General features: G+C 36.9%; 1 protein-coding gene and 1 pseudogene across 1 annotated transcript; both read right to left on the reverse strand.

The window, feature by feature from the left end:
* Positions 1-443: 443 nt before the first annotated feature.
* LOC147298699 (G-type lectin S-receptor-like serine/threonine-protein kinase B120) lies at positions 444-4,983 on the reverse strand. The gene is made up of 7 exons (XM_086241355.1): positions 3,480-4,983; positions 2,398-2,508; positions 1,947-2,185; positions 1,649-1,859; positions 1,273-1,510; positions 1,031-1,178; positions 444-926 (listed from the first exon to the last, which is right to left on the reverse strand). Exons 1-7 carry the CDS (start codon positions 4,810-4,812, stop codon positions 615-617), a joined length of 2,592 nt encoding a protein of 863 aa, XP_086097481.1. The 5' UTR covers positions 4,813-4,983; the 3' UTR covers positions 444-614.
* A 4,584-nt stretch (positions 4,984-9,567) lies between these two features.
* On the reverse strand, positions 9,568-13,378 carry LOC147298700 (G-type lectin S-receptor-like serine/threonine-protein kinase B120; annotated as a pseudogene).
* Between the last annotated feature and the right edge of the window lie 1,839 nt (positions 13,379-15,217).

Raw genomic sequence — 15,217 nt, forward strand, 5'->3', positions numbered from 1 at the left:
TTTTGCCTTGAATTGATAGCTCTTGTAGAGATCAGAGTTATGGAGAACTGCCATCCTTTTGAGATTCTCCACTTCATTTAGGATGTTATATTTATATCAGTCCTAAGATGTGTTTCTGTTGCTTAATTAAATCTTGAACCTTGTAGTCTGAGGGAAAAAAAAAGTGTGCTTGTTTCTCCATGGTCTATTTTTAAAGTTTGGAATTTTATTTTAATAGCTGAGATAAGCATCTGCCATTCTACAAAATTGTTACAAAATAACATGTTAAAGGCAGTCTGCAACACAGTCAGCGGTATCACTTGTCAGTCTTTCCATATCATGCTTGTCATGCGTGTGAGATTTTACATACAAATCAGATTGGAAAAGGGTGGAGGATGGTGGTGCCAATGAGGCATGGTATGTGAGAATGACAGTAATCTTGAACCAAAATGCGACATTGCAACTTATATTAGAATTCTGGTGTGAGTATTTACTATTTACTATTTCCTGTCACAATCTTATAGAGAAGGAATTCTAACAAAAGTTATAAAATATACATTATTGCTTTATATCCCAATATATAGTGGATGGAATAGCATATAATAAACATGTAACAGGATTAGGAGAAACATCTGTCACCTCCCATCTACCATTGTGATCGTGACATCGTTTGAGGATACTATATCGTGGCCCTCTCTACTAAATTTTGCATCTACATAGCTCCTAATTGAAGTAAATATGGGTTGGCTTGGTAATTGAAGATTTGCAGCTTCACTCTCCAGCATTAACACTACTGACGACATGGTTGGTCTGCAAATTGCAGAATCTTGGACACACAATAACGCTATTTGTATGCATCTCAATAATTCAGCAGTTTGGGAACATGTTTCTGCAATGGAAGGATCAATGAGGTCCTCTGCTCTGTTTTCATTCCAAAGATGCCACGCCTGAAAAATTTTCAGAATTCCAATCCACCATTTCAGTCTCTAAATACTAATTAGAGTAGGAACAGGTAGGCATTTAATAGCTAAAACATTTTTTATGTACTTACAAATCCAATAAGGCTCAAGTGTTCTGATGTACGAAAGCTAGTGTTCCTCCGGCCAATCACAATCTCTAGCAGCAATACCCCAAAGCTATAGACATCCGACTTTACTGAAAACAGGCCTTCCATTGCATATTCAGGTGACATATAACCACTGCATTATGGATATTGGGAAGATTAGAGTGACAAACTTTTGACATGAGTTAGATGGGTTATATTGTATCAGGGTGTCAACAAGGCATACTTACTATGTGCCAACAACTCGGGTGGTATTTGCTTCATTTTGGTTCCCCCCAAATATTCTTGCCATACCAAAGTCTGAAATCTTGGGAACCATATCTTCATCTAGCAAAATGTTGCTAGCTTTTAAGTCTCGATGAATTATTCTTAGTCTAGAATCTCGATGGAGATAAAGGAGCCCTCGTGCAATCCCTTCAATAATCATGAAGCGTTTTCTCCAATCTAGTACTGCTTGCTTGGCTGGATCTGCCATTTACCGAAAAATGGAACTACTTAGAAAAACAAACTCCTCCTAATGACAACTGTATATTTTCACTATGCCTTGAATTTTGAGCAAGTATTTTGATGCAAAAGAATACTTTAATTAGCTAAAAGAAAACATACCGAAAAGAAAAAAATCCAAACTTTTGTTTGGCATGTATTCATAAAGCAGCATTTTTTCTTCTCCTTGAATGCAACAGCCAAATAGTCTAACAAGATTCCTGTGTTGTAATTTAGCAAGCAGACTAATCTCATTCTTGAACTCCTCCAAGCCTTGGCAAGACCTTCTCGAAAGTCTCTTTACAGCTATCTCTGGTGCTCCTGGAAGGCTTCCCTGTTAATGGAAAAAGAAAAGGTAATTATCTTTCGTACATTTGAGCTCACTTTAACATTTGCAGACATGCTCAACGTATAAACTCACCTTGTAGACGGTACCAAATCCCCCCTTCCCAAGCTTGTTTTCTTCAGAAAAGTTGTTTGTAGCAGTTGCTACAGATTTGAAATTGAACAATGGTAATTCAGGTCCATTTACTTGATTCCCCTCCATAAAAAGGTCAACTGATCCTGAAACATCTGCTGAGAATTCTTTGCTCTTGCTAACTTCGAGCATTGGCATATCACTGTTCCTCAACCATGAAATTGAAGAAGTGGTGGGCAACACTAAATATACAAAAGAGAAAATAAACAAAAGTTAATATTAACTATAAATTAGAAATAAAATAGTAAGGAGATCAGAGAAAATAAACAAAAGTTAATATTAACTATAAATTAGAAACAAAATAGTAAGGAGATCATTCATGGAACAGTTGACATTGTTGCCTAAAAGAGTATACTCTCTCATTCGCTGAAAGGAAGGAAAATGTAAATCCTACCTTTCAGTTTTGCTTTAAACCTCCATATTAGCCATATGAGGATGACTAAGAAGACTGCTCCTGCTACAGAAATTACTGTTATCACAAGGGTTGATAATTTTTTCTTGCCACCTATATACAAAATGAGATAAAAGGAAAGGAGTAAAAATATTTCCAAGATCACAAAGACAAGGTATTAGAGCAGTTCCATAGAGTTGTAAAATTTCATGTAGTTGTCTCCTTTAATACTCTTTAGACCACCAAATTATGTAAAAGAAAAGTCAGTTTAACTGACTGTATTTGGTTAATTAGCCAGTGCATAGATGATTTCTGCTACAAACAAGTGGTCAAGTGGTACCTTGATTCTACATCCTGGCCCTTTCTGTGCTACGTTCTGCATTTTCAATCATTTGAATATACAGCAAAGAAACCTTGTTTGGCCTTTGATATGATAAAAGGACATGAAAATCGAAAAGCAATAACTTCTTTTTGTTTTTTGGATGAATGGAAAAAAAAAATAGGCTGAAGCCCGGCTAAAAATGACGGGTATGATATGACTAAAAGAAAAATCACCACAGCGGAGCTGGCCAAATGAAAATGCAATTCAAACAGAATGGCAAAAGAAAGAAGCAAAGGAATGTAGATTATCTTTCATGATCTGGATGCTGCAGTCTTGCCTCAAGGAGACTTTGGAATCAATGATCTCAGGCCTTGCTCTTGCTTACTACTAGTTGCCTCAAGATGTGGTATACATCCACAAAAGACAGAAGGTTACATTTCCTGTGAAATGCATAAGTTCACTTTTTCCTCACAGAAATTGAATTGAACAAAACTTAGAAAAATATCCAATAAAAGGTTCCTATAAACCAGGAAGAGGAGAAAAATTCATGCATATTACTTGAGAAAATCATGCATATAGCATAATGAAGTGATTTCCTCTATTTTTCTAACTACAATTCACTCTCATGCATCGAAAATATAAACCAAAACCAGAAACCTCAACATTGACAACGAAATCTAGTACTGCTATTTCGATTGATTGTAAAAGCAACTTGAAAAAGAATAAGTCCAATAAGAAGAAAGAATAAGGGAGTTTAACTTACCTAAATCAGAATGCGCAAGTCGAATATTCAATGTCTCTCCTCCCTTTGTAAATTGTTGAACATCCAGCAACTCCCCAGTCCATATCATACAACCAACCCCAGTAACTTCTGCATATGCAGTACAAGAACAACTCTTAAAACATGTCTCCTCACACCTATCCGGGGGAACGGGCAAAACCAAGTCTGCAAAATCCGGCAACTTCGCAGACCTTATCCTTACAAACCCATCTTCTTCACCATTTTCCTCTGTTCCATTAGTACTATTTCTCTGACACAGCAATGGGGTCTTCCTCAAACACCCTTCTGACCAATTTCCCCTATGCCATTGATCCAAGTTCCTTGGTTCAAATCCATCCATACAACGACAACTATCATCCGATGCCCTACAGACCCCAAAATTGCCACACTTGTTGTAAAGCTCACATTCATTACTCTTTTTAGGCTGTGACTGAATGACTTCCCACTGGTTTTTCTCTTCCTGCCACCTAAGCTGCTCTTCATATCCATCCCACCGAATCCGAAACCTCAACTTATCAGAAGCATTCCATGGTGTGTAAGTAAAATACTTAATCCCATTCACCTCATCAGAAAACTTAAAACCATATGAATATGTAGTTGGCATATTGGGGATACCAATAAACAGCTGCTTGTTCCAATGCCCACTTCTCCACCTTCTTTTAGATCCTTCCCATATCACAAGTTGTGGTGATCCACGAGGGTCAACCCCCAAAGAATAGCCTCCAGGTGAAGGGTCACTGGCTGACTTCCATGAAGTGAAGTACCGATTCTCTCCCTCTGTAGAATTCATCGGAACTCTCATGTCAGGCAAATACGTATCCGTTGGATCATCGAAGCTCTCCCAATAAACGCTTTCACTGATGGAAAGAACAAACTTGCCTGTATCTTTGAGTGTTGCAGTTGAGTTCTGCGAGACTAAAGAAGCATTACTCGACCAGACTTTAGTCTTATTTCCATCTAAAACCACCAGATTGCCATCACTACCGATTGTCAAGACTCCAGCTTTATCAGAAATTGGGGTTTCTCTGTTTGCGACCCATACGACCGACTGCTCTGGCTCTGGAATGTTGAAATACCATATCCCCACGTATCGTGACGAAGAATTCACCGGGCTGAAGAAACCCAGTTCGAAGGTTTGGTCGTCTGACAGCAAGGTATCGCCGTCTTTCAATGTTTGGCCTTGTGTGATTGAACTCGCCGCAGAGCAAGCCAGAGCAAGAGAGCAGAGAATGAAAAAGAATAAGAGAAAATGGAATTTGGAACCTGGATTTTCGCTAGTGATGCCCATTTGACAAGCTCTGAGAATTGCAGGCATTGATTAGCAGAGAAAAGGTCTAGAAGTAGAAATGAATATCGGGGTGTATGGAAAGTCAAGGAGTAGGCTTCAATGGCGGCCTAGTGGTGCTCTTGTCTGACTGGTTTATAAGCAAGCCTAAGACTTTGGCATTGACTAAAATCTTGCATTTAAAAATTAATTTGGCATTGACTAGTTACAGTTTTGGTGGTGATTGTTTTGTTGCAGACCTTTGCATCCATGCAAAAGACTACATCTTGATTAAGGAATATTTGTTAGGTGGGAATACACTGAATTTCAATAATCACCTGTCATTGACGATTTGACGCGCTTTAAAGAGCCAAATTTCTATATATTTATTATCAAAGGTGGTTGCCAACTGCCAAATTATTACATATTTATCCCAAATAACATAACCCTGTAAATAATTAATTAAATGGGTTCTTAAATAAATAAATAATCATTGACCAATGGCTCCCACAAAAAAAAAAAAAAAAAAAAGTAGGACCCATTGTAGCCTTTATGAACGTTCCATTATGCTTCAACTTATGAACATGAGTGCTTTGTTCTTAATTCTTAATTAGACTTGATTACCTTGTCATGTGGTCCAATTTTCAAACTAGTTCAACCAGATGAGTCATGAGTGATGATTAACAGTAAAATATAGTCCTTTTTCAATTTTTTAATGCTGTCTTTGGGTTAGGAAACCACCTAGAAGGCTAGAAGGTAAATTTTTTGAAGTAAAATGTTTCAGTGTTGACCGCACGTTGATCACACAGCGCAAGGTAGAATTATAAAAGAGGGGAAACATCTACTACCAAAAAGAAAAAGAAATGAAACAGACAACACCTGGTCACATAATCCTTCCAAGATGTTTGTTGGAAATTTACAAGAGTTTCACTTTCACTGAGAAGATCTGGACTGGAGTAACATGGATGGCAGAAAGGATGATTCAATGCAAAGGCCTAAGAGCATGTATCACGGGGTATTACTATTGCCACCCCAATCAAGTCTTCAACTAACAGCCCATGGACTGCAGGAGGAGGCAAAGCTTGTTCAATTTCACTTTCACCTCTACATAGACTGGAAAAGAAAAAAAAAATGTGAAAAATTCACCTGGTGTGGCACTGTTAACAGAGCATCCTATAACTGTTTGGTTTTCTTGGGACAGGCAGAGACATGTTAGCAGTTCAGGTGCCACATATGCAGGCCTTCTGAATTCAAATTGTACAATCTAACTGAAATTATAACACCTAAATTCCAGAGCTAAAGGTACTTACTACATTTTATAGCACTATCACCTTGACCTTTTTTTTTTTTTTCTTTTTGGTCTGAATCAGCTTGTTATTCATTGCCTCCAAGCAAGAACATTTTTCCAATCACTGTTTTCTGCATTGTCTTCAAACATAGAGGCTATTAGATTCTCAGGGCTGAAGGATCGATCCCAATTAGAAGACACCACCATTCGAGATTATAGCTTTTCATGGTCTTTAATATTTTTGGGCCGATAAAATGGTGTCTATGGAACTGCCAAGTTGCCAACCTCTAAACAACAGAGTTGGATCAAAATTTCTCACCTCCAAGAAATTTGCCAACCTCTACCAAGTTACGCTGAGAAGCTGGACGGCTATGACACACCTTCAAACTCCGAAATAGGGTGGTGTACCTGCAAAAGATACTCCAATGCCTAAGTCAGTTCAATGTTCTAGTAAATGTGTAGACTCTCAAAATGACTGCGAACCTTAATTTGAAGCATGATTCCTCTATTTATAGTTGGCTCATTCTTGAAGCCCAAGCACCATCATGGAGATCATCTCCATGATGGGTTAGTGGGCATGTTCTTACCCAACTCTAGGAAGTGGTGGCACTCGATCATTACAGGATCACCCTCTACTTACCAGTTGTTAGTTGATCCCCAACATCGTGCCACATTTGTTTCCATTTGCTCCCATCTCTATAGGATTAGTTTTTCTTGTTTGGCAAGCACGGTCAAAGTTAAAGTGGTAACATAAGCTAAAATGCGTGGCTGACCATGTACTCAGGCATAATACGTGTTTATGTATGTTCATACCGGTAAAATTTAACTCTCACAAACAACAAGATAATCATTAAAAGAAGATGATGGGTGCATATAAGCCAATAACAACAATACTTTCATTACTCAGTACTCATTTTCGTCCATCCTTTTCAAAGGCAAAAGCTGCCCTTTCGGATTGCCATATTTGACAAGCAATCCTTACAGGAAAAATTCCTACTAATGTGAAAGAATCTTTTTTTCCCTATATTTCAAAACCTAATAATCACCATATTGCAAAAATTTCCTGCATGTCACCGTCACATCATTTTCGGACTTTAATACTTTATACATACTCAATGTGAAAACTTTATTTTTCTGTGTACAAGTCATATCCCATAATTCCATAAATGATAAGAAACCAAAAAAAAGAAGGCATATCCCATAATTAAGGAAGGCATATCCCATAATTAAGGTTTGGAATGGATTGAAGATGATACAAAAGTAGCATATATGCATGGACCACCATGGTTAATTGAATTGTAATTGGATCGTTGAAAGAAATGTTATGTGCCTTCCCCTTCTTTATCTTTTATTTATATCTTTTTTCTTTTGTGCATTTTGTAGTGTATTTATATAACTGAAATGGTTTATTTTTTAGATTATTCTTTAAAGATTATCTCAATAAAGAGTTAACGAAATTATAAATCATTTAATTGGTCTTAAATAAATAAACAATTTTTGTACGAGTTAAATTCACCTTTCATATATTTAAAGGTCCATTGACTTTAGGTACCAAATTGTAATGTTTTTTCATTTCAACTATCAAAACATTTATGTCATTTCAATTTAGGTACTAAATTTCAGTTTAGGTACCAACTTTAAAAATATGATTATATCGAGCTGTGACTGTCTAACAGTCATAACTTTTTTATTGATTTGTTGTTTTTTCAATATTTACAAGGCTTAAAATTTAATATTTAGTCTTTGGGTTATAGGACTTCATCCTCTAAACCTAAATCAAAAGTATGAAACTCTTAAAAATTTTGATTTTTTATAAATTTTAAACAGTCACAACTGTAACTGTTCGACAGTCACAACTGTATAACAAACTTATTTGTGACCTAATCCAAAATATTTTACTCTAGGTTAGTACCTAAACTAAAAAAAAATTAGTGTCTTGCTGCTTTACTGAAAAACTATTGATATTTGGTATTTAATCCTAATTTTCTATATATTTAATAACAATTAAATAATTAAATAATTTTTTATTTGGTTATTTGGTTATTTTTTACAAAGATACTCTTTATTTAGTAATTTAGAAAATTAACGATTTCGAAGGCACATAGCATATTACTCCGACCATCAATGTTAGGTACAAGTTGAATCTAAATTGGCCTCTGAGAGTACTTTCTTTCTGGACGATATTGTACCAAAATGACATGGGGTATTTTCTTGGAAAGTGGGTGTTGAAAGACTTAAAATCATAGACGTCAATCCCGGCCAAAAAAAAAATATAGAAGCCAAGAAAAGTCGTCCATTGCTTTGCAAGTAACAATGGACTTAAATTTGGAATTTGGAGTTATGGGCCTGGTACTGGAACCCAACCCAGGCCCAAGCCCCAGGAAAGCGAGGTCTTGGTTTTTTTTTGGTCGAATGAGGTCTTGGTTTGTATTAGGGGACCATTCACCATTTGCACACTCAAACTTTTTGCACGTACAGGTCATGGCCTCATGGGGGATTGGCATCGTCTTTTCAGAACAACCTCCTAAATAAGCTGCAGTCCAAATAATTTTCACTAGTGTCTAATACCTATAAAAAATTAACCAAATCAGAAATTGTTCGTCGTTTGGTTATATAATTGTTATTAAATAACAAACTGAGAGTTTAACTGTTAATAGATTTTCCTTTTCTACTAAGGTCCATTTAATCTATTAATTGCAGATTTTCCTTTTCTACTAACTTACTAAGGTCCATTTGATCTTTTCCAATTAATAGCTCGTCCAAGGTACTATATATTATATACATCACTACATTAGCAGCGAAACATAAATACGGCCACACCATAAGATGCCATATTGATAAGATCCTACTTTGGCTGATAGGCATAAATTATTTGCAAGGTGAAATATCATTAATCCCTCTCTCTCCTCAATTTGGGGCTAGTTCTAATGTCAGACCAAAGAAAAAGGTCATGTACTTTATAAATGACGAAGAGAACGATATTCAATTAGTAAACTATTATTTACGGGATGTTGTACTTATACCAGTCCTAAGATGTGTTTGTGTTGCTTAAATCTTGAACCTTATAGCTTGTAGTCTGAGAAAAGAAAGTACTTGTTTTCTGTGGTCTGTTCTTACAGTTTGGAAAATTATATTTTGAAATTTTGTTTTAATAGCTGAAATAAGTACGTATCTACCTTGATCAAAATTGTTACAGAAAACATGTTAACGCAGTCTGCCACACAGGCAGTGGCATCACTTGTCTGTCTTTCCATATCATGCTTGTCATGCGTTTGTGATTTTCACATACAATTCACATTGGAAAAGGGTTGAGGATGGTGGTGCCAATGAGGTATGCTATTTGTGAATGACAGTATTCTCGAACCAAAAATGCAACTTCTATTACAAATCTGTTGTGAGTATTTCCTATTATTGCTTATATCGCCAAGTACGGACAATACATTATTGCTTATATCCAAAAACAAAGTGGATGGAATAGGTAGCATGTAAACATGTAGCAGGATTAGGAGAAACATTTGTCACCTCCCCTCTACCATTGTAATCGTGACGTCGTTTGTACTAAATCTTGCATCCACATAGCTCCTAATTGAAGTAAATAAGGGTTGTCTTGGCAATTGAAGGTTTGCAGTTGCACTCTCCAGCATTAACAGCACAGCCGACATGGTTGGTCTGCAAACTGCAGATTCTTGCACACACAATAACCCCACTTGTATGCATCTCAATAGTTCAGCAGTTTGGGAACATGTTTCTGCAATGGAAGGATCAATGAGGTCCTCTGATCTTTTTTCATTCCAAAGATGCCATGCCTGAAAAAGTTCCAGAATTCCATTGTACCTTCAGTCTTTGAATACTGATTAGAGAAGTAATGGCTAGGCATTTAATAGTTAAAAGTTAAAACATTGTATATGTACTTACAAATCCAATAAGGCTTCACTGTTCCGATGATGAACGAAAGCTAGTGTTTCTCCGGCCACTCACAATCTCCAGCAGCAATACCCCAAAGCTATAGACATCCGACTTTATGGAAAACAGACCCTCCATTGCATATTCAGGTGACATATAGCCGCTGCATTAGGGATTATGTGAAAATTAGATATATTACTAAACATTTGACATGAGTTAGATGGGTTGCATTGTATCTGAGTGTCAACAAGGCATACTTACTATGTGCCAACAACTCGGGTTGTATTTGCTTCATTTTGGTTCCCTCCAAAAAATCTTGCCATACCAAAGTCTGAAATCTTGGGAATCATATCTTCATCTAGCAAAACGTTGCTAGCTTTTAGGTCTCGATGAATTATTCTTAGTCTAGAATCTCGATGGAGATAAAGGAGCCCTCGTGCAATCCCTTCAATAATCATGAAGCGTTTTCTCCAATCTAGTATTGCTTGCTTGGCTGGATCTGCATTTTACCCACACAAAAAAATAATAGAACTACTTAGCGACAAACTACTCCTAATTAATAATAATAATAATAATCTGTACATTTTCAATGTGTGCCGTGAATTTTAAGTAGGTGTTTTGATGCAAAAAATACTTTAATTAGCAAAAGGAGAACATACCAAAAAGAAAGAAGTCCAAGCTTTTATTTGGCATGTATTCATAAAGCAGCATCTTTTCTTCTCCTTGAATGCAGCATCCCAATAGTCTAACAAGATTCCTGTGTTGTAATTTAGCAAGCAGACTAATCTCATTCTTAAACTCCCCCAAGCCTTGGCAAGACCTTCTTGAAAGTCTCTTTACAGCTATTTCTTGTGCTCCTGGAAGGCTTCCCTGGTAATGGAAAAAGAAGAGGCAATTATCTTTACTACAGTTTAGCTCACTTTAACATTTGCAGACATGCTGAACATATAAATTTACCTTGTAGACAGTACCAAATCCCCCCTTCCCAAGCTTGTTTTCTTCAGAAAAGTGGTTTGTAGCGGCTGCTACACAATTGAAATTGAACAGTGGTAATTCAGGTCCATTTACTTGATTCCCGTCCATAAAACGGTCAACTGATCCTGAAACATCTGCTGAGAATTCAATGCTCTTGCTACTGCTCCTCCACCATGAAATTGAATAAGTGGTAGGCAACACTATATATATAGAAAATTAAAACAAAAAGTAAGAAGTCAATACCAATTATAAGTTAGAAATAAAACAGTAAGGAGATTATATTATGGAACAGCAAGCATTAAGTTGCAAAAAAGAGTATATCCTCTCATTCACCAAAAGGAAAGAAAATGTAAATCCTACCTTCAGTTTTGCTTTCAACTTCCATATTAGCAATACGAAGACTGCTCCTGCTACAGAAATTACTGTTATCCCAAGGGTAGATAATTTTTCCTTGCCACCTATATATAAAAGAAGATAAGAGAAAAGAAGTGAAAATATTTCCAAGATCACAAAGATAGGGCAATAGAGAAACTTTATATATTGTTGAAAAATATCATGTGGTTGTCTCATTTTCTACCTCTTTAGACCACCAAATTATTCAAAGGAAAAGTCAGTTTAGCTGATTGCATTTGGTTGCCATTACATAGAAGAGTTCTACTACAAACAAGTGGTATACCCCGATTCTACATCCTGGCCCTTTCTATCATTTGACTATACAGTAATGCAATTCAAGAAGAATGGCAAAAGAAAAAAGCAAAGGAATTGAGATAATCTTTGGAATCAATTATCTGAGGCCTTGCTCTTGCTTACTACTAGTTGCCTCAAGATGTGGTATATACCATAGAAGACAGAAGATTTGCATTTCCTGTGAAATGCATAAGTTCACTTTTTCCTCACAGAAAGAAGAGAAAATTCAAGCATGTTACATGAGAAGTCATGTATATAGCATAATGAATTGATTTTCTCTACTTTCCAGCTCCAATTTACACTTGATTTCTCTTGTATAGAAAAAATAAACCAAAACCAGAAACCTCAAAGAAATCAAGTACAGCTGTTTCGGTTGATTGTAAAACATAAAATAAAATAAAATAAAAAACCTTGAAAAAGAAATAACACCACCAACAAGAAAAACTTACCTAAATCAGAATGCGCAAGACGAATATACAACGTATATCCCCACTTTGTAAATTGTTGAACATCCAGCAACTCCCCAGTCCATATCATACAACCAACCCCAGGAACATCTGCATATGCAGTACAATAACAATTCTTAATACACGTCTCCTTACAACTCTCCTTGTGAACAGGCGAAACCAAGTCTGCAAAATCCGGCAACTTGGCACTCCTAATCTCTACAAACCCATCTTCTTCACCATTTTCCTCTGTTCCACTAGTACTATTTCTCTGACACTGTAATGGGTTCTTCCTCAAACACCCTTCTGACCAATTTCCCCTATGCCATTGATCCAAATTCTTTGGTTCAAATCCATGCATACAACAGCAAGCAATCGATGCACTACAAACCCCGAAATTTCCACACTTGTTGTAAAGCTCACATTCATTGGCCTTGTTAGGCTTCGACTGAATCAGTCCCCACCCGTTCTTGTCTTCCTCCCACCTAAGCTGCTCTTCATATCCATCCCACCGAATCCGAAACCGCAACTTATCAGAAACATTCAATGGTGTATAAGTAAAATACCTGGTTCCATTCATCTCCTCATCAGAAAGCTTAAAACCATACAAGTAAGAGGTTGTTGGCATATTGGGGATACCAATAAACAGCTGCTTGTCCCAATGCCCACTTCTCCACCGCCTTTCTGAGCCTTCCCATATGACTAGCTGTGGTGATCCACGAGGATCAACCCCCATAGAATAGCCTCCTCGTGAAGGGTCACTGCCTGACTTCCATGAAGTAAAACAAGGATTCTCTCCTACTGCAGCATCCACCTGCACTTTCATGCCGGGCAAATACGTATCTGTTGGATGATTGAAGCTCTGCCAATAAATGCTTTCACTGGTGGAAAGAACAAAATTGCCTGTATCTTTGAGCATTGCCGCTGAGTTCTTTGAGACTGAAGAAGCATTACTCGACCAGACTACTCTGTTATTTCCATCTAAAACCACCAGATTACCGTCGCCTCCGATTGTCAAGACCCCAGCTTTATCAGAAATTGGGCTTTCTCTGTTCGCGACCCATATGACTGAGTCGGTTGACCACCCAGGAATGTCCGCATACCATATTCCCACGTACCGTGACGATGAATTATCGGGGCTGAAGAATCCCAGTTCGAAGTTTTGGCCGTCTGACAGCAATTTCTCGCCGTCTCTTACAGTTTGCCCTTGTGTGATTGAACTTGTGGAGGCAGAGCAGCACAGAGCAAGAGAGCAGACAATGAAAACGAATGAGAAAAAAAGGGATACAGAGGCTGGGTTTTTGCTAGTGATGCCCATTTGACAACCTCTGAGAAATGCAGAAAGTGAGGGAATAGGCTTCAATGGCAGCCCAGTGCTGCTCTTATCTCACTCGTGGTTTATTTATAAGTAGGCCTAAAGACTGTGGAGTTTGGACCAGAACCTTTGGATCCATGCAAAAGTATACAATTTGATGAAGGAAAATTTGTTAGCTGAGAATACACAAATCACATACCATATAAGGCGACAAAATATTTGCTAGACTAACCTCTCTATCAAGAAAGGGATTCAAACTAAGACGACAAAATGTTGAAGTTTTTTCTATCCACTGGCTGGAATTTTTTTTTTTATTTTTTTTAATGTCAACTACTTTCAAAGATAAAAAATTTAATATTTTTAATTGAAAATCCATCTAAAAAAAACTAAGCTAAAGGTTATTCTATGCACATGAACGCGTCTAGAAACGAGAAAAAAACTAAGCATTCTTGCTAAGAGTTCGACTGATGCAAATACATATGCAAATTTTAGATTGCAGATGATAGATTTTAGGTTGCTGGTGTAGGCTGCATCTCAGTTGATTAATACTCGACAAGAACCACCAAGCACACGATAATAAATTAATAATTGTCGAGCGATTGGTAATAATTTTGTCATGCGACTTAAATTTTGGCCCGAGTGAACTGTGAGTTAAGTTTGTTCCTCATTTTGGCATTCTTCTTAAATAACCCTAGTTTTTAATACACTTCTCAATATTTAAAAGGTGCCAACTGCCAAAGTGTTACATATTTATCCCAAAATAAGGTATTAATAACTTGGTTCTTAAATAAAATAATTAATCATTGACCAATGGTTCCACAAAATAAAATAAGGGACCCATTATAGCCTTTTATGAACGCCCCGCTACATTTCTACATCTCAGACTGCTTTATCATGTGGTCCAAGTTTCAACATAAGTTCTTTCTTTTCCATTCTTGTTATGTCGTCCTTAAGGTCCTAGAAGGTAAATTCAAGTGTTGACCTCACGTTGATCACATGGCGCAGTGTATTTGAACAGGGGGGCAAGGGCAACAACATCTGCTTCAAGAAAGAGAAAAACACAGAAAGAGCTTCAATGAGAACATCTCAGGCAGCAAAGGCTGATTCAATGAAAAGGCTTGATCAATTTCTTTCTTTTTTGGGATAGAGTGGGCTCAACCCCTATAAAGAGCAACATATGTCACGAGGTGTTGCCACCCCAATTGACAAGTCTTCAAACTATATACCTAAACAGCCCATGGATTGCAGGAAAAAGCACAACACCGCGTTTCACACGTTCGAGTCGTTAGACCGGCCCATTCCCTTTTCTATGTGAATAAAAACGGCTCAAGTTGACTCAAAATTAGAAATAGAAATAGATGATAATAAAGCAGAAACAATTCATAAGTCCTTTATTTTGGAGTATAGACATGTTCATTCAGACCTTCTGAACTTAAATTGTACAATTGTTGCCTCCACAAATGTTCAATCACGTGGACGACCGAGATCAATGGTGGAGAAGGTACGTGTTTATTTCCTATGCAACACTATTCTACATGACTACTTTGCAGGGTTGTATGAATTAGGAAACCATATATATATGTAGCGATTTAGTGGTTATTGTAGCAAATGGGTCATTAATCATTATAGATTTAGAAGGTCCCCAAACAATTTAGTTAGAAACCTACTTTATTTTTTCAAAATGTCGTCACAATTAAATAAAACAACCAATTAAATTATTTAAGTAAATTAAAGTGATGAGTAATGAAGATAACATGTAATAGATCTATTAATTCTAAAGGCTCTTCCCTTTTGACTTTTTATGTTGTGGCTTTCCTCTCCTCTTCTAGTTTAAGGAAATGA

Source organism: Dryas octopetala, chromosome 1 (genome assembly GCF_963921425.1).
Source record: "Dryas octopetala chromosome 1, drDryOcto1.1, whole genome shotgun sequence".
Taxonomy (NCBI): domain Eukaryota; kingdom Viridiplantae; phylum Streptophyta; class Magnoliopsida; order Rosales; family Rosaceae; genus Dryas; species Dryas octopetala.